The sequence below is a fragment of the Plecotus auritus genome (genome assembly GCF_963455305.1).
Source record: "Plecotus auritus genome assembly, chromosome: 8".
Taxonomy (NCBI): domain Eukaryota; kingdom Metazoa; phylum Chordata; class Mammalia; order Chiroptera; family Vespertilionidae; genus Plecotus; species Plecotus auritus.
Genome location: NC_137782.1, coordinates 65,833,268 through 65,853,898, shown reverse-complemented (window position 1 = coordinate 65,853,898; position 20,631 = coordinate 65,833,268). Strand labels below are relative to the sequence as shown.

Sequence of the window (20,631 nt, the reverse complement as noted above, 5' to 3'; positions counted from 1 at the left end):
GCCAGTCGGCGGCTCGCCGGCAGCTGCGTAAGCGGCTGGTCTTCACTTTCCTTCTTAAAGTGATAGTTGGCACCTTGCTCCAGAGGGCGTGGGAGCGGACACGTGAGCACGCAGAGTGGCGTCCTCTGTCACCTACACACCAGTCTGTACTGGGCGGTGGGGCATCGCGGAAAGTGCGTTGGTTCACTAACCGGCTGTGTGACCCTGGGCAAGTCCCTTAACCTCTCTGGGCCTCAGCTTCCTGCTCTGTAACATGGGATAATGATACCAATCTGGCTTCCCGGCACGCAGTTGGCTTACATGAAATAAGAACTTGATCTGAATTCCTTTAGGGACATATTTCACTCCCCAGCCCAAGTATTTCTGAGTACCAGGGTTATTTAATGCAAATTGCACTTGGACTATTACGAAAAAATGACAGCAAAAAATCTTAAATATCTGAAAATGAACATGTTTTTCTTTGAACTTAAGATGGTGAATCATTGGAAACATGGAAAGAGAAACAATCACAACCTAAAAATAAGTGTTCATGCAACATTTTTCCCACTGCCTTCCATCTCCATCTCGGGGGAAGCATGGGGGAAAGTCCAGAACACTGGATTGTCTGGCTCACCCTCTCACTTCCGGCTATGCAACAAGAGCTATCCCCACAAGAGATAAGTTAACTCGCTCTGTGGGCCTGGTTTCTCATGTGGTTCATGTGGGAAGTGGGGAGCAGTGGGAAAGGGCTACCTCCTTTTGAACCAGCCTTAACGCTCTGACCAGACATTCCTCTGCTCAAAACCACCCCTCACTTCCAGGACTGTGTTCCAGTGTCACTGTTTCAAGGAGGCCTTTCCTGACCTCCCGACATAAAATAACAACTCCCTCTTCCCTACTCCCTCTGCTCTAGTTTTGCTGCATTTCGCCATCAGCTGATGTGTTGTATATTTACTATTTGTTAGTCTGTCATTGTCACTCACCCCACCCCCTGCTAGAATGTACACTCTATGAGGGGAGGAACTTTGTTTTTCCCCCTAATATAGAATAGTGCTTAGCACATATTAGGTGCTCAATAAGTCTAAGTGAATGAGAGAGCAAGCACACATTGTGCCAGGCCCTGGTTTTCTATAAGGACACTAGGTCATTTGCCATCCTGGCCTCTTAAATCCCTACGTCTCTGTCTACTGGTGGCGAGGCTGAACTTGGTACCCTCTACTCTGCACCCAAAGCTGACTTTTTCAGAAGAATTTGCGAAGTTATTCCACTGGTTTTACATTGTGACTCTGCAATACTGGCCTGGTTAATATTTCTAATGTACATAAAGGAATAATAATTAAATAAAATAAATGTTCAATTAACTGTTACTTTTCAAAGTTAAATCTTTTTTTCTGTCCTCCCCCCTCTTCTTGTAGTTAAACCTTGATTGCTATTGGCACATCAATGGAAGTGATTTACCCCCCAGGCTGGTCAGCTGCAAGGACTGGCTGTGACCATCATGGAGGATCAGCCGTGCAAGGTCCCTCCCCACGGAGCAGGACTTTCTTCAGCCGGGCTTTGGTGCCCACTGAGCCTGCCCCTTAAGTGTATTGCTTGCAGAAGTGGTTGGGTAGTGCTTTAATGCAGTTTTGTTGCAGGAAAAAAAGAACGGGTTTGGAGTGGATCTTTCTTGGTCTGGCCAGTCATGTGTGGGTTCTTGACTTCATGCAGGAAAGATCTCACAACATGAGTCCAGGTGATTTTGAGAGTACATTTATTCAAGCTGAGGACAGTGAAACAAAGGAAGGCCGTCGGGTAGAAGAAGCAACAGGAGAGAGCCTGGGGTGGCACTCTGCGTTTACTCTCTAGAAATGTTATAAGAAAGCAATGAGCCATGCTGGGCTGTGAAGTAAAAGTCACAGTGAGAGAAGTGAGTCTAGGCAGGGCTGCTTTTAGCTCGCTGAAAAGTCTAGCATAGAAGAAGCAACAGGAGAGAGATTAGGTGGTGCTCACTTTGGCTCTCTAGAAACGTTACCGAGAGTGAGCCGCCGTGGGGCTGCTGTGAGCTCACCGAACAGTCAGAGGAAAGGAGGCCTTGGGAACAGAATCAGGGTGTAAACAGAGGGGGGGGGGGGGCGAGCTGCCACCGCCTACTGCTCCCCGGGTGCAAGTCTCATGGGAACCCTTAGAGTTTAGGAGAGAAAAGTAAAGATGTACACCTGAGAGGGAAGAAAGTTGTGGGCGTGCTCTAGAGAGAGCCCACCTCGAAGTGAAATCTTTTTCTGTAGCTCTGATCTGTGGTAAATCACTCTATAACAATGCCTATAATTTTGTAATAAAGGCCTATAATTTGTTTTTTTGGCATTGGTTATTTTTCCCCTCTATTCAATTTAATTTAATTCTATCAGATAACCATTATTACATTACTAGAGGCCCGGTGCATGAATTCGTGCATGGGGAGTTGGGGGGAGGGACCATGGGAGGTTGGCTGACTAGGGGGGAGGGACTGCAGTTTGTCCACTGGCCCCAAGGAGGGAGCAGGCCCTCAGCCCCCCCGGGAAAGGGGCCGTGTCCACCACCACCCACCCCCAGTTTCCCAGCCCAGCCCAGGCCCAAAGGCCCCAGCGGGGTCAGGAGAGGAGGCGACAGTCGCCTCCTCCTTCTATTGCCACAGTGCTGCCACCACGGTGGGCAGGCGGCCCCCGGGGAAGGGAGAGGATGGGAGCGAGACAAACCCTTGTGTCGAGGGCTGACTTTCAATAGATCACAGTGAGGGAGCTGCTCTGCTACATAGGAAACCCTGACCCAAAAGCAGGTCTTCTACAAATGTTTTAGCAGCAGGAGCCTATGGCGGCCGGTCACGGGGAGCGGCCGTGGGAGGTTGGCTGTGGGAGCACACTGACCAGCAGGGGACAGCTCCTGTGTTGTGCATCTGTCCCCGGGGGGTCAGTGTGTGTCATAGTGACTGGTTCACTTGTCATTCTGGTTATTTGGTTGTAACGCTCACTTAAGCTTTTATATATATAGATGTTTTGTGGGAAAACATGTAGAGCATTTGTAGCAGGAATAGGAAACAGTAGTGGAAAAAGGCATGTGAAAGGAGTCCTGATGTCTAAAAAAAACACCTATTGTTATATTAGCAAGTTAATTGAGGAAATGTTTTATCTGCCCTAAGGCCCACCTAAATTATATAAGTGACCCTTTTACACTTAAAGTAAAATCAAAGGAAGCCATGTGTTTTTTTAAAATCAGGAGATAATTTCTGATCCTCATTAAAAATATACCTTTTTGTCTGACCCCCATGTATTTTTGCTTGGTGCTTAGAAGACTACATTTCCCAGAAATCTCCACAAGGAATTTCCCTAAAGCTAGAGTACTTTCACCCACAATACTCCCATCTGGAATGGTGTTAGGCAATAAATAATTCTCTCCTCAGCATCATAAAACATGTGATTAAACAAAGAACTAGTGCTTAGTTATAATGTAAATTGCAGATGAGGATTTTAAGCATAAAGCAAACTTGTTCTAAAGAAATCAGTAGTTTTGTTTTGTACTAATTGGGAAATACTTAAATTTGTTTAGTTTCAAAGCGATTTTGATTCCACTGCTAAGCACACTGCTCCCACACAATGCCGTAACACAGTGGTCGGCAAACTACGGCTCGCAAGCCACATGTGGCTCTTTGGCCACTTGAGTGTGGCTCTTCCACAAAATACGATGGCCTGGGCGAGTCTATTTTGAAGAAGTGGCATTAGAAGAAGTTTAAGTTTAAAAAATTTGGCTCTCAAAAGAAATTTCAATCATTGTACTGTTGATATTTGGCTCTGTTGACTAATGAGTTTGCCGACCACTGCCGTAACACAACCTAAACAAAATGCATAGAGCAACTACTTGAGGACTCTGAAGAGAAAATATTAGCAGGCAAATTGGGGAAGAAGGCCACTGAAATAGTGAATTTACCATTTTTGTATCCTCTGGTATCCCCTGGCCTGGTTCCAAGGCAGCCAAAATCTGGAATTTAGGAAATAAACAGAGAGAGCTCTCAAAGAGTCTCCCTAGTTCTGACTTGAGGATCAGGAAAGGAGACCCCTTGATGCTCAGGGTGAGTGGAGGAAATAATTGTTCTTTTCTGTTTTAGTCTCTTCTCCATTGTCTCATGACCCAGCCTCCAAGCAATCCTGCAGTGGTGGCTGTGACAACAGGGACCCATAGGTGCCTGAAACTCCGTGGGAAAAGAAACTTCTCCCATCAGAGTAGCTGTGGTCCTGAATTACATACTTAGCAAAAATATCCTTCAGAAATAAAGATGATGTAAAGACATTCTGAGATAAAGAAAAACTAAGAGAATTCATTGCCAGAAAACCTGCTCTGAAAGAACTGCTAAAGAAAATTTTTTGGTTAGAAGGGAAATTATATAAAAAGAAACTTGGAACATCAGGAAGAAAGAAAGAAGGACAATCACAATGGTAAATATCTGGGTACATTTAATAACCTATTCTTCTCCTCTTGAATTCTTTAAAATATGTTTGACAGTGGAAAGCAAAACTCTCAACATTGTCTGATGGGGTTTCAATGTAGTAGATGTAAAATGTAAGAAAATTAATTGCAATACAAAGGAGGGAGTATAAAGGAACTTATATGATGCAAGGTTTCTACACTCCATTTGAAGTGGTAAAATATTGATTCTAAGTAGAATGTGAAAAGTTAAAACATGTGTTTTGTAGTTTTTAAGAGCATCCATTTAAAAATATAACAAAAGATATAGTAAAAATCAGCAGAGAAATTAAAATAGAATTCTAGAAAAATGTTCAGATTTTCCAAAATAAGACAGGAACAAATGGTAAGCAAACAATAAAATGGTAGATCTAAACCCAACCATATCAATATCAATATATGGTTTAATGACATCAATTAAAACAGATTATCAGGATGGATAAAAATTACTTAATTAGGAGCAATCTACAAGAAACTCAGTTTAAATATAATGATACTAGAGGCCTGGTGCATGAAATTCGTGCGGGAGCGGGGGGGGCGCATCCCTCAGCCCGGCCTGCACCCTCTCCAATCCAGGACCCCTCCGGGGATGTCCGACTGCCTCTCACCATCCAGGACCGCTGGCTCCTAACTGCTTGCCTGCCTGCCTGCCTGATCGCCCTTAACCACCTCTGCCTGCCTGCCTGATCATCCCTAATTGCTCCCCTGCTGGGCTGATCGCCCCTAACTGTCTCTGCCTTGCTCTGCACCCGGGACCCAGGATTCCTTCCTCCAGCTGGTTGCAGGCACCCAGGACCTGGGCTGGCTTCGCCTGGGCTGGCTGCAGCCGCAGGGAACTGTGGGCAGGTGGCTTTGCCAGGGCTGCAGCTGCAGGTGCTGGTGCCCAGGACCGCGGGGCAGGCGGCTTGTCCCTCTCCTGGGCCGCAGCCTGGCTGGTCCCCATTCCTTTATCCCCAGTGTTGAGTGTCTGAGCTGTTACTGTGTGAGGGCATTACGGTGTGAGGGTGTGATGACCATTTGCATATTAGCTCTTTATTATATAGGATAGGTAGTAAAAGATGGAAAAAGATATACCATGCAAATGCTAATCAAAGGAAAGCTGGATGGTTAAATATGAGAAAAAGACTTTACAGGCAGAGAGAAACAAATACCATAAGATTTCACTTACATGTGTAATCTTGAAAACAAAACAAACAAACCAAAACAGAAACAGACTCATAGACACAGGAAACAAATTGGTGATTACCAGAGGGAGGAGGAATGGAGGTATAAGTGAAATAGGTGAAGGGGATTAAGAGGTGCAAACTCCAGTTATAAAGTAAGTCATAGGGATATAATGTACAGCATGGGGAAGGAAATACAGTCAGTAATATTATAATAACTTTGGTGATCGATGCTAAGTAATTGTGGTGATCATTTTGTAACGTACAGGTATACCAAAAAATGTATACACACTTTAACAGCTAATAAGTCAATTTCCAAAATGAAATGTGTTTTAATAAACACTGTTTTTATAATTACTCAAAGTGTATGTATACATCTTTTGGAACACCCTATATGTAAATATCAAATCACTATAATGTACACCTGAATCCAATGGGATATTGTATGCCCATTATATTTCAATTTAAAAAAAGAAAGAAAAGAAAGACTTCAGAGCAAAGAAAATTACTAGGGATAAAGAGAACCATTATACAGCAATAAAAGGACCACTTCACCAGGAAGACATAATAATTACAAATGTGAATGCATCTAATAAAAGAGTTTCAAAATACATGAAGTGAAAACTGTGAGAACTGAAAGGAGAAATAGACAGATTCACAATGACAGCTCTAGACATGGACACTCCTTTCTCAGCAACAGGAAATAAGCAAAGTGACAGGAAATAAGCAAAGATGCTGGAGAACTGAGCAGCACTATGTGCTACATGTAACAACTTGGACCCGTCTCAAAGATATTACACGGAGTGAAATAAGCCAGTCTCCAAAAGATGATAGACTGTTTGATTCTATTTACATGAAAACGGAAAAATAAAAAATAAATCTATAGTCCTGTAGTAGAGTGGTTGCCAGGAGTTAGAATGCGAGAAAGATGTGACTGGGAAGAGACAGCATAAGGCAGTTTTTCTGGTTGATGATACTGTTGGCATCTTGCTTGTGGTGGTGGTTACAGGAATCTACATATGTGTTAAAATGGATAGAACTGTGCACCAAAATGAAAAAGTCAATTTCTCTGTATATTAAATTTAAAAAAGGCAATTTGACATTTAAATCTGATGGTTAATATACTCAAAGAAGCCATTTAGAATTTAGTTTGTAGCATAACAATATTTTAGAGAGTATCACAGGCTTCGTTTCACAGTATACTATGGAGCTCACAGAGCATTATATGAAAATTTCCTAGCAAACTCCAAATAAGAAAAAAAAATTGTTTTAATGTAAGAAATGCTTAGTAAACACCAAGTAAAAGAATGTTTATTTTAGTAACCTTCACTTGAATTCCGGCTACAGACAACATATCTTCTAACATTTTTAACATAAGAAACATACTTAGCTTTACCCAACACATGAGTGGTGATTATAATAATCATTAAGTAGTGAACAAAAAGGTTAAATGACCTATAAATAGACTGACTAACAGCCACTCAGATAAGTTAAAACAAAGATGAATTTTATAACTCTTCAATTAAGATATTCGATTGAAAACCATGGCACTAGGTCAAATCAAGGATGATATGCATTTGAATCAAATAAGTTATTGTCTGGCCCTAGCCAGATTAGGCTCAGTGGATAGAGCATCAGTCTGTGGACTGAAAGGTCCGGCGGGTTCAATTCTGGTCTAGGGCACATGCCCAGGCGCGGGTTCAATCCCCGGTAGGGGGCGTGCAGGAGGCAGCCAATCAATGATTCTCTCTCATCACTGATGTTCCTATCTTTCTCTCCCTCTTCCTTCCTCTCTGAAATAAATAAAAATGTAAAAATAAGTAAATTATTGTCTGTGGGAAAATAAAAAAGTATTAATTATTAATTAGTCCCATAAGTTTAAAATAAATATTCCAATGTAAAGTAGCCTTTTAACATCCTTGAATGTTTCCTGAAGGCATATAATATTTTAAAAATGTATTCTAAGTGCAACATTCAAGTCAGGGAAATGGTACATGCTATTCATTCAAGTCAGCTAAGTTAAAACTATTACTTAGCTATAATTTAGTATTTCTTTTTTTTTTTTTTTTAAATATATTTTATTGATATTCTACAGAGAGGAAGGGAGAAGGATAGAGAGCTAGAAACATCGATGAGAGAGAAACATCGATCAGCTGCCTCCTGCACACCTCCCACTGGGGATGTGCCCGCAACCAAGGTACATGCCCTTGACCAGAATCGAACCCGGGACCCTTCAGTCCGCAGGCCGACGCTCTATCCACTGAGCCAAACCGGTTTCGGCTATAATTTAGTATTTCTATGAGCATATACATTTCCAGCTCTGGCTATGATTATTCTGAACTTACAAAAGAGAAATGGGAGGTTGGCTTGTCTATGAAAGGGATCAGACCTTCAGCTGCTTCCAGGCAGCTGCTGCATTAAATCGAACAATCTATACAGAAATTCCAATGATGACATGAATCTGCATGTTCTTAATTTCCTTCATATTTTATGGAACATTGGTCCCACTGTAGCTATAATATCTGCATAGGGGGCACTCTGGCTCAGCTCAATAGCCCGCTGTTTTTTTAGGACAAGAAAGCTATAAAATCTGGCAGCAGCTTGTTTTCGGTCACTATTTCTGCAGAGAGTCATCAGACTAAAGTACTTCATTCCTATCTTGTGGGATTCCTGGGGAAAGAATTAGAAAAGAGAAAAGGAAAGGCAAACAAGGTCATTAGAAGTAGAGCAGGCTTGTGGATGCACAATGAACAACAAAATACTAGCATTTTTAATAAGTGACTGTGAAATCCTTACACGGAGAAATGCAAATGACTCATGAGTAAGCTTAAAAACCATATAGGTCATTGAGCACAAGCTTGGTTCATTGAGAAATGCATGCAAAAGAACTCTAAAGCATTATACAAATTCCTAATGTGTTATACAAATGTTAGGTCTTTTAAAAAATTGGTGTTAACATAAATGGCTCCTGTGGAAAGTGTAATTAATTTAGACTTGCAGGGAGAAAAAAGCCACAGGACTTTGGGAGGCTCCTAATGCAATGAAGAGTATAAGCTATCAGGCTTCTCTTCCTTAAAGGCACTGGGGGATGGTGGTGACTATGAAATTCTCATATACACATCTCCCAGTTTCTTTGCACAGGTTAAAAAGATGTTGGTTTCATCATAGGGTACCTGTGAACCTACTAGAAAAAATTGAGGTAAAATAAAGTGTTTAAATTATGGATGAAGAGAACTTTTATGAAGACTTGTACTTGGTATCAGATTCCTAGAATAGAAGTACAGTTTTTAGTTAGAAATGCTGGCCATGTTTCCCTGTGAGTACTGTACTTCTTGGATAGTTGTGAAGCATTTTTAGAAATATCATATACAAGTGTATTTTTTTTTTTTACCAGTTCATACCATTTAACAAATTAATAAGCTAAATACTTTATCTCAACCAAAGAAGTGGCCCAGGCTTGGCAACCTTTCAGAGAGGACATGACAAGCCTTCATTTATTCCTGCTCGTGAGGAGATATGATGTGAGTTAGGTGGCTTTCTCCCCTGGGAGAGAGCAGGGACAGTCCTTTCAGTTTCAAGAATCCATTTGAAAACCACTCTGAGTGGACAAATATGTAAGGTTAAACAATGTGCTTATTCTATTCCCTCCAGAAACCCCTCTAAAATGAAGGAAAAGAAGTAAAAGGCAAAAAAGAAAGGAAATAAAGACCAAGAAAGTGGAAGATTGATGGACTTTGGAGAAAGCTGAAACCCAAGTGCCAACAGGGAGGAAAGCCAACAAGAAGCACTCCAATTTGAGCTATAGAACCTGTGGAAACCTTGGGAATTAGAGGCAACAGTATGTGATGATCTGGAGATATGGAGTGAAGCTGAAAACAGAATTTCTTGAAAGTCTACTTGGGAGCAGTTAGACCCTCAGGTCCACTCCACCACTTCACAGAACCAAGACACAGCTATACCCTAGCAGGCTATTTCCCCTGGGAGAGAGCAGGGACAGTCCTTTCAACTTTAAGAACCCTTTTGAAAAATACCCTGAGGGGGAAAATGTGCAAGACTGAACATATGTGCTTACTCTGTTTCCCCCAGAAACCCCTCTAAAATGAAAGAGGCAGGAAGATGCTTTTCTGGAGACACCAACCATTGGGATGAGACTCTAGCCTTGGGACACCAGGCACTGTGGATGGTAGAGAAGTGTCAAACCACAGACGAGGTGGGTAAGTATAATCTACACTCTAAACAATAAGAGAGACAGCCTCTCCCTGACCCACTTTTGGTTCCCAAAACATTGGCATCATGCTTATATATGCTAGGCAGTAGATGTGAGGATTAAGCTGGGAAAACTGTCCATTTTGAGAAAAAAACACCTATAGATAATGACATCAGTGTGTGTGTGTCTTGGGGAGCGGGGAGTGGAACCACCCAATTACCTCATGATGAAGACCACAAGTCTACAAGCACCACCCATCCTATATAAAAGGCTAATATGCAAATTGACCGAATGGCGGAACGACTGGTCACTATGATGCGCACTGACCACCAGGGGGCAGATGCTCAATGCAGGAGCTGCCCCCTGGTGGTCAGTGTGTTCCCACGGGGGGGGGGGAGGAGTGGGCCTAAGCCATCAGTCGGACATCCCCCGAGGCCTCCCGGACTGCGAGAGGGTACAGGCCGGGCTGAGGGACCCTCCTCCCCCCCCACCCCCGCACGATTTTGTGCACCAGGCCTCTAGTGCTTATATAACTTTAAATCAGATTTTGGTGTTTCATTCTTAAATAAAAATAGGTAACCTAAGGTCTATCAGACATTTGAGTAAAATTGATGACATTCAAGAGCAAAAATGAAAGAATTCAAGAGAATACTAAGGAAACGGAGATAATGCAGGGAGCAAAAGAAAATGATAACCTCTAAAAGTTAAGAAAAGAGACTACATCTGTAAAAAATGATTAGGATGACATGAGAGAAAACAGAGCAGTGGTTTGCTTGGGGATGGGAGAAATGGGACAAGGGATTATCAAGAGGCACAAGGAAATTTTTTGGGATTGTACATATGTGCACTATTTTTTTTTTTTGTGTTGTTAATCCTCACCTGAGGATATTTTTCCATTGATTTTTAGAGAGAGTGGAAGAGAGGGAAAGAAAGAGAGAAACACTGATGTGAGAGAAACACATCGATTGGTTGCTTCCTGCACAAGCCCCAACCAGGACCAGGGCTCGAGGAGTCTGCAACCAAGGTACATGCCCTTGACTGGAATCAAACCCGGGACCCTTTGGTCCATAGGCCAATGCTCTATCCACTGAGCCAAACCAGCTAGGGCCATATGTTCACTATCTTGATTATGGTGATCATTTCACAGGTATATACATATACCAAAACTTATCTAACTGCATACTTTAAATAGGTATGGGTTCTTCTTGTATATCGTACCTCAATAAAGCTGTTAAAACAAAATAAGTAATAAGATTAGGATGCTATAAAACAAACAAACAAACAAATAAAACCCCACCTAAAACCTAAGAAAAAACTCCTAGAAAACAAACAAACAAAAAAAGGTAAAAGCAGAAATAAAATTCGATAAATTGGAAGATAAAGTTGAAGAAATCTCCTAAACAGTAGAAAAAACAACAACAAAGGAAATTAATAAAGGGGAAATACAAGATTTTTTAAAAATTGAAGGTGCAATTTAGGAGATCCTGCATCTGACCCCTCTGGTCCCATTGGGCAGTCCAGAAAGAGAGGATAGATTAACAACAAGGAGAAAATCCAGGAAAAAAAAATTCTCTAGAACTTACGAGCATGAACTTTCAGAATAAAAAAACCTGCTATACACTCAAGCACAATAAATGAAAAAAGGTTCATACCAAAGCACATCATCATGAAATTTCAGACCAATACAGATAAAGAAAAGATCTAAAAGTTTCCGGAGAGAAAATAAAGGTCTCTTACAAAGGATCACCAACCAAACAGCATCTGACTTTTCAATAATAACCAAGAAGCCTAGAAATGTTACAAAAACCTTTAACATCTGAGAGATAACATTTTCAAACTATGTTCAGAGACAACCAAACAAGTTAAAGGTAAAATAAAGAAATTTTCAGTCTTGTATGTAGGGTCTCCTATGCACTCCTTATCTCAGGAAATTATGAGAGGATGCTAGCCAAAAGGAAGATCCAAGTACCAGGAAACAGGAATCAACATAGGAAAGAGACAAAGGAATTGCATGTCATGGTAAAGGAATGTCCCAAGACAAAAACTGTGGGGCAGACCTAGAAAGCAACTAGTCCAGAGTAGAAAAAAAGGATGATGAGCTCCAGGAGGAATAGCTTCAAGAAAAACAAAATGGAACCAATGAATTATGTTGCCAGAAAGTTTGGAAAAATAATTAAGAATAGATATATATCCCTAACCGGTTTGGCTCAGTGGATAGAGCGTTGGCCTGCGGAATGAAGGGTCCCAGGTTCGATTCCAGTCAAGGGCATGTATCTTGGTTGTGGGCACATCCCCAGTAGGGGGTGTGGAGGAGGCGGCTGATTGATGCTTCTCTCTCATCGATTTTTTTAACTCTCTATCCCTCTCCCTTCCTCTCTGTAAAAATCAATAAAAAAAAATAAAAAAAATAGTGAATATAGGGACACTAGGAAAAAGAAAAAAAAGAATGATTACCTACCCCCTCATACAGTTGACAAGAAAATAAATGTAATTACACTATGAAGTTTCAATGTGAACTAATTTTTAACATAGTCTTTGTGGCAGCAACTGCTGGTTGTCCCTTGATATCCATTCTCCTCTTCTTCCATGGTAATAGAATTATTACCTGGGCCCAAGATTGTCAGACAAGGACTACATTTCCCAGCGAGATGTGACAAGATGACTAAGAGCTGGTCCATGAAATGAGAAAAATGATACATACAATAACTGGGTTGTGCCCTTAAAGGAAACTTTGCTGCTGATTGGAATGCAGCAAAGCCATTTTGGATCATGAGAACAAAGAAAATGAGATAAAGGGAAAGGTGCGTCTCTGACAAGTTTGAGAACAGCTGCCATGCCAGATGGTACTTTTACCTGAGAGCCAAAGAAGTCTATCTTTTTAAGCCACTGATATTTAGTTTCTCTGTCACAATCAAACCTGCTTTATAACTATTACAATTATACTAGTAACATTGTAAGCACTGAATACTGGGCTAAAATATACTGAGGAGGGGTGAGATGTAATTAAGCTAAATTTTCATTAGAAAGAAGTAAATACATAAAATTTAAAGCTAAAATATCAAGAAAGAGCAGTAAAACAAGTCATTAGAAATATGGACATAAATACTAAAAGAAACAGCTTAATATTGTTGCTTTTGGTGAGCAGGACTTAGAGATAAGAAGGGGGAGGGCCAAAGACTTCTGTGTTCCCTTTTCAGCCTCATAGCATAGAACTATTTAAACTTTCAAAATTACATACATGTATTTTTTTTATATGTGTTTTTTTTTTAATATATTTTATTGATTTTTTACAGAGAGGAAGGAAGAGTGATAGATAGTCAGAAACATCGATGAGAGAGAAACATCGACCAGCTGCCTCCTGCACACCTCCCACTGGGGATGTGCCCGCAACCAAGCTACATGCCCTTGACCGGAATCAAACCCGGGACCCTTCAGTCCGCAGGCTGACGCTCTATCCACTGAGCCAAACCGGTTTTGGCTACATGTATTTTTTGATAAACATATGTTAAATTTTAAAATTATGGTTCACTCTTAAACTGTTATAAATTAAGTTCCACATTGAATATTTGTTAATAGTATGCTAAAAATAAGAATGGGACATAAAATAGATGTCTAGGGCATGAGAATGGGTAAGAAGTTGCTAAGAGCTTCTAATTAGAACTGTTTTGATGTAGGCACAAAAAACAGACTCCCATATTTAGCTTTGCGTATACTGCTCAAAATCATCTCACTCTAGTAGAATCTGGGCTCAATAAAAACATAATGAAAAATGGTTTCATTTTTACTGACCTCTAGAAAACTGAAATTAACATTTTACTTATTTTTTAAAATAAAAATAGGGTTAACAAACCCTACCATCTTACCCGCAAGCCATTTAACAGCCGAAGTATTCTTCGATTCCATCTCTTTGCCTCAATATTTTGTTCATTTTCCAATGACTCCTGTTTGAATGATTGATAAAATATTTCACTTAACCAAATTTTACTGAATGTTTACTATTTGTCAGGCATAGTGGTAGCTGCTACAAGAAACACAATTATAACACTGGGCCTTGCCAAATAAGGAGCTTATAGTCTGATTAACAGAGAGAATAAGACTAGAATTCAAATATAGATCAACCTCTGTAGTATTACCTTTATACTCCCCAGGTTACCTTCTTTTTATTAAAATTTGTATTAAATTTATTGGGGTGACTGGTTAATCAAATTATATAGGTTTCAGGTGTACAATTTTATAATACATTACCTGTATACTGTATTGTGTGTTCTCAACCCCAAGTCAAGTCTCCTTCCATAGTCACTTATCCCTCCTTTACTCTCTTCTACCTCCACCCACACCCATCTTTCCCCTCTGGTAATCATAATACTGTTGTCCGTGATTATGAGGGGTTTTTTGCTTAATCCCTTTGTCTTTTTCACCCAGCCCACCACCCCCATACCCCTCTGACAGCTGTCAATCTGTTCTCTGTATCTATGAGTCTGCTTCTATTTTTTAAATTTATTTTTTATTTTTGTTAATCCTCACCCGAAGATATTTTCCCATTGATTTTTAGAGACAGTGTAAGTGGGGGTGGGGGTGGGGGAGAGAGAGAAAGAGAGAGAGAAACATTGATGTGAGAGAGACACCTTGACTGGTTGCCTCTGCATGTGTCCCGACTGGCTGGACTGGGGCTGGAGCCTGCAACCCAGGTACGTGCCCTTGACCAGGAATCAAACCTGAGACCATTCAGTGTGCAGGCTGATGCTCTAATCGTTAGAGTCTAACCACTTGGAAATACCAGCCAGGGCAAGTCTGTTTCATTTTGTTGATGCTTTCCTTTGCTGTGCAAAAACTTTTTAGTTTGATGTAGTCCCGTTTGTTTATTTTTTCTTTTGTTTCCTTTGTCTGAGGAGATATATCAGAAAAAATATCTCTATGAGAAATGTCCAATATTTTACTGCCTGTGTTTTCTTCTAGGATTTTTATGGTTTCAAGTCTAATGCTTAAGTCTTTTATCCATTTTGAGTTTATCTTATGTACGGTATAAGAAGGTGGTCCAATTTCATTTTTTTTTTTGCAGTTATCTGTCCAATTTTCCCAACACCATTTATTGAATAGACCATGGTCGCCAACCGTTTGGATCTCACAGACCACCAGTGGTCCATGGACCACCGGTTGGCGACCACTGGAATAGACTGTCTTTACCTCATTGCATGTTCTTGCCTCTTTTGTCATACATTTTAAAAATATATATGTTTTTATTGATTTCAGAGAGAAGAAGGGACAGGGAGAGAGAGACAGAAACATCAATGATGAGAGAGTGTCATTAATTGGCTGCCTCCTGCACATTCCCTACTGGGGATCAAGCTGCAACTTGGGCATGTGACCTGATCAGGAATGGAACCATGAACTTCTGATTCATGGAGCAACACTCAACCACTGAGCCACACTGGCCAGGCTGTCAAATATTAATTGACCATAAAGGTGTGGGTTTATTCTGGTCTCTGTATTGTGTTCCACTGATTTACATGTCTGTTTTTATGCCAGCACCATGCAGTTTTGATTATGATGGCCTTGTAGTATAGTTTGATATCAGGTAGTGTGATTCCTCCAACTTTGTTCTTTCTCAAGATTGCTGTGGCTACTCAGAATCTTTTGTGGTTCCATATAAATTTTTGGAATATTTGTTCTAGTTCTGTGAAATACACCATTGGTATCTTGATAGGAATTGCATTGAATCTATAGATTGCTTTGGGTAGTATGGACATTTTAATGATGTTAATTCTTCCTGTCCATGAACACAGTACATGCTTCCACTTATTTGTATCTTCTTCAATGTATTTCTTCAGTGTCTTATAATTTTCTGAGTACAGATCTTTTACATCCTTGGTTAAATTTATTCTTATGTGTTGTTTCTTTTAATACAATTGTAAATTGGATTGTTTTCTTACTTTTCCTTTCTGATAGTTCATTATTGATGTATATAAATGCAACCGATTTCTGGATATTTATTTTGTATCTTGCTACTTTACTGAATTCATTTATCAGTTCTGGTAGTTTCTTGGTGGAATCTTTAGAATTCTATATATACAGTATCATATCATCTACTCCAGGCAATCTTCTGATAAGGGGCCCCAGAGTATGAGATTCTGCTGACTTTACTGGTAATGCATTCAGGGCATTGGGCCCTTGCTTTGAAAAACAGTCAGCAAAGATCACCACTTTTAGCTAGGACTTATTTCAGCTCTGGTTAATCTAACTCAGTTAACAGGAGTAAACATAAAGCTATAGAAAAACTGCCTTGTTGCCCTAACCGGTTTGGCTCAGTGGATAGAGGGTTGGCCTGCGGACTAAAGGGTCCTGGGTTCAATTCCGGACAGGGGCATGTACCTTGGTTGCAGGCACATCCCCAGTAGGATGTGTGCAGGAGGCAGCTGATTGATATTTCTCTCTCATCGATGTTTCTAACTCTCTATCCCTCTCCCTTCCTCTCTGTAAAAAAATCAATTAAATATATATATATATATATATATATATATATATATATATATATATATATATATTTAAAAAAACTGCCTTGTTGCCCTAGCCAGTGTTGCTCAGTGGATAGAGCGTTGGCCTGCGGACTGAAAGGTCCCAGGTTCGATTCCAGCCGGTCAAGGGCATGTACCTTGGTTGCAGGCACATCCCCAGTAGGGGGTGTGCAGGAGGCAGCTGATCGGTGTTTCTAACTCTCTATCCCTCTCCCTTCCTCTCTGTAAAAATCAATGATATATATATATATATATATAAACTGCCTTGTAAAGGCCTTTATCTGAACTTACTTGGTGATATAGAAGCTCTTAACAATAACTGATGTTTAATAGTTTGTGTACAATTGGGTTAGAAACCTTTCAGATTTTGAGGGTGCCTTGTCCAAAAGAGATCAACCAACTGCCTATTGTTATCTGAATAGATTCATTCTTTTCTGTTTTTAAACCTCCAGCAATACGTAAGTATTGAAAAACTGTAAAGTTGAAATCCCTTCACAGGAACCCACTCTAAGCCCTTATCAGCTAACACCTTATGAGCTGAGAACAGAACTGGATATAAGAAAAGTACTGTTGAATCTGGGTTGCGGGAAGGAAAGTGGCCCATATCTGACCTACTTTATACTTTTTCCCTAGGCTAGCTCTGACCATGCAACACAACAGCATCTGTGTCACCCTTTTCATGGATTCACTGTATATCTCTGGAGCCTGGGCACTTCCTAAAAGTGCTTTCAATTACATGGACTCCAAGGTGATTTCAGAAAACTCCAGAATATTCTGTATGACATTTTATTCTTTTTAAAAAATATTTTCTATTGATTTCAGAGACGGAGAGGGAGGGAGAGAGAAAAAAACCTCAATAATGAGAGGGAATCATTGATCGGCTGCCTTCTGCACGCCCCTATTGGGGATTGAGCCTGCAACCTGGGCATGTGCCCTTGACCAGAATTGAACTGGGACCCTTCAGTCAGCAGTCCGACACTCTGTCTGCTGAGCCAAACCAGCCAGGGCCTGTCTGACATTTTAAATTATTTGAGGCTAAGGGACTGCTGAGTCCCCATCCCCACCAGCCTTTATGGCTTCCTGATCCTACCTATGCTGTATCCTTTCTTACATTCCAAAGAGAATTTGAAAATATGGTCACTTTATTTTGAAGAGTTTTCCCAATCCCTCCAGTTACAATGGATGTTTATTCCTTTCTGGTCTGTTCTTGGATAAATGAGCTCATCCAATTACTAATGTTGATTTTTATTGTTAAATACACAAAATGCTATTTTTCAAATGTAAAAAGCAATGGTCCAACCCTTCGTTAAAGATCCATGAGACTGAAGCTTGACCTATATTGCACAACTAAACTAACCAGGAAAAGGCTCAGAAGAAATAGTTTGTGTGCTTTGCTCAATGAAGCCTGTCCACTTGATCTATCTGGACACCCTACAACTGAATCCTTTGTGTAGAAAGCCCAGTGGATTATTAAAACAGCTGAACTTGTGCTGTGTTGTGGTTTGCTAAAAAATAACCTGTGTCTATAGAGGCAAAGAGAAAAGAGAACATAAATCAACCCACTTCAGGCTCAGCTGTTTAAATGTTTCAGGTAAAAAGTTCAGGTATTTATTCTGTTCTAGATTATCCAGAGAATTCAGTCTGTTTTCCACCTATGAAAAAAATTAATCTAATAACCTTAGAACTCATCATAATGATTATTTAAAATATCAAGCATTCAATGTTTTGATATTATTTACTAAGAAACTTCTGCTAAAATTCATTACAATCTTAAAAATGCTTTTAGCATTCTGGACAAAAATTAGAAAAAGAAGATAATAATATATATTGAGTTAGGCAGGTCAAACATTACTTCTAGCTTTGCTTTTTTTGTGATTCTGTGATTTCATTTTTTATCAAATTAGTAAAGGTTAAAAAAATAATAGGGTACATCTGCAGGAAAACAAGCCCTTTCATGTACTCCTGATAAATATGTAAGTTGATAAAATTCTTTTAAAAAAACAATTTGTCAATATATATCAAGAGTTCTAAAAATGACCATACTCTTTGCTCTAATAATTTCATATCATGAAGTAACTGTAGAGGTGCAGACAGATCTATATAGCCTGGGATGTTCACTGCAGCATTATTTATAACTAGAGGCCTGGTGCACGGATTTGTGCACTGGTGGGGTCCCTCAGCCTGGCTGCAGGATCGGGCTGAAACCAGCTCTCCAACATCCCCTGAGGGGTCCTGGATTGTGAGAGGGTGGTTCTTGGGTGACACACCCCAGAATTGGGCTCCCTCCTCTCTGGTTCCCTGTGCGTCACCTGAGAGCTGCAGCTCCTGTGTTGAGTGTCTACCCCCTGGTGGTCAGTGTGCATCATAGCTACCAGTTGGAGCATCTGCCCCCTGGTGGTCATTGCGTGTCATAGCTACTGGCCGGTCGGCCCGTCACTTAGGCTTTTATATATATAGATAGTTTTGCTATTGACCTGTGGCCCTTTGAGCAGGCTATCTTCTTTCTCTGATCTTTACAAGTCTTATATAGATATAGGCTTTGAGCCATATAATCTTTTGGGGAAAAGATTCCCATACATTTTTTGATAAATATAGTAAAACTAGAGGCCCAGTGCATAAAATTCGTGCACAGGGTGTGTGTGGGGGGAAGGTCCTCTCAGCCTAGCCTGCACCCTCTCCAATCCGGGACCCCTTGGGGGATGTCTGACTGCTGGTTTAGGCCCGATCCCAAGGACCGGGCCTAAACCAGCAGTCGGACATCCCTTTCACAATCCTGGACTGCTGGCTCCTAACCGCTCACCTGCCTGCCTACCTGATCACCCCTAACCACCTCTGCCTGCTGGCCTGGTCGCCCCTAATTGCCCCCCACTGCCAGCCAGATCACTCCAAACTGCCCCCCCGCCATCCTGGTCACCCCTAACTGCCCCCCCCCCGCCGGCCTGGTCACCCCTAACTGCCCCCCTGCTGGCCTGGTTGCCCCCAACTGTCCCCCCTGCTGGCCTGGTCGCCCCTCACTGCCCCCTCCCCCCCGCTGGCCTGGTTGCCCCAAACTGCCCCCCCCTGCCGGCCTGGTTGCCCCTAACTGCCCCCCCGCCAGCCTGGTCACCCCTTACTGCCACCCCTGCCAGCCTGGTCACCCCTTACTGCTTCCCCTGCCAGCCTGGTTGCCTCTAACGGCCCCCTTACCGGCCTGGTCATCCCACGCAGCCTGCTGTTCATTCATTTGGTTGTCCCTCACTAACCCCCCTGCTGGCCTGCTCACCCCACACAGCCTATTCAGTAGTCCGTCCAGTTGTTTCAGTCGTGACGGCCCCTGGCTTTTTATATATATGGATTTCCTTTTTTTAAAAATTTAATAAATCTTTATTGTTCAGATTATTACAATTGTTTCTCCTCTTTCACCCCATAGCTCCCCTCCACCCGGTTCCCACCCCACCCTTTGCCCTTACCTCCCCCGCACTGTCCTCATCCATAGGTGTACGATTTTTGTCCAGTCTCTTCCTGCACCCCCCATACTCCTTTCCCCCTGAGAATTATCAGTCCACTCCCTTTCTATGCCCCTGATTCTATTATATTCACCAGTTTATTCTGTTCCTCAGATTTTTAATTCACTTGATTTTTAGGTTCACTTGTTGATAGATATGTATTTGTTGTTCATAATTTTTCTCTTTACTTTTTTTTCTTCCTCTTCTTAAAGAATACCTTTCAGCATTTCATATAATACTGGTTTGGTGGTGATGAACTCCTTTAGCTTTTTGTTATCTGTGAAGCTCTTTATCTGACCTTCCATTCTGAATAATAGCTTTGCTGGGTAGAGTAGTCTTGGTTGTAGGTTCTTGCTAGTCATCACTTTGAATATTTCTTGCCACTCCCGTCTGGACTGCATAGTTTCTGTTGAGAAATCAGCTGACAATCGTATGGGTGCTCCCTTGTAGGTAATTAACTGTTTTTCTCTTGCTGCTTTTAATATTCTCTCTTTGTCTTTTGCTCTTGGCATTTTAATTATGATGTGTCTTGGTGTGGTCCTCTTTGGATTCCTTTTGTTTGGGGTTCTGTGCACTTCTTGGACTTGTAAGTCTATTTCTTTCACCAGGTGGGGGAAGTTTTCAGTCATTATTTCTTCCAATAGGTTTTCAGTATCTTGCTCTCTCTCTTCTTCTGGCACCCCCATAATTCTGATGTTGGTATGCTTGAAGTTGTCCCAGAGTCTTCTTACACTATCTTCAACTTTTTGGATTCTTTTTTCTTTTTTTTGCTTTTCCGGTTGAGTGTTTTTTGCTTCTTTGTATTTCAAATC

At 41.1% G+C, this 20,631-nt stretch overlaps 1 protein-coding gene across 2 annotated transcripts in view; it reads right to left on the bottom strand.

Moving 5' to 3' along the window:
- Nucleotides 1-8,096: 8,096 nt before the first annotated feature.
- Nucleotides 8,097-20,631, bottom strand: part of RAD21L1 (RAD21 cohesin complex component like 1) — a gene marked incomplete at both ends in the record, with an annotated part of 31,999 nt that continues 19,464 nt past the window's right edge. For both annotated transcript variants that reach the window (XM_080687011.1, XM_080687012.1), the window contains 2 exons: nt 8,097-8,285; nt 13,686-13,763. In XM_080687011.1, coding sequence (XP_080543137.1) covers nt 8,097-8,285; nt 13,686-13,763 — 267 coding nt within the window. The remainder of the gene's footprint in view (nt 8,286-13,685; nt 13,764-20,631) is intronic.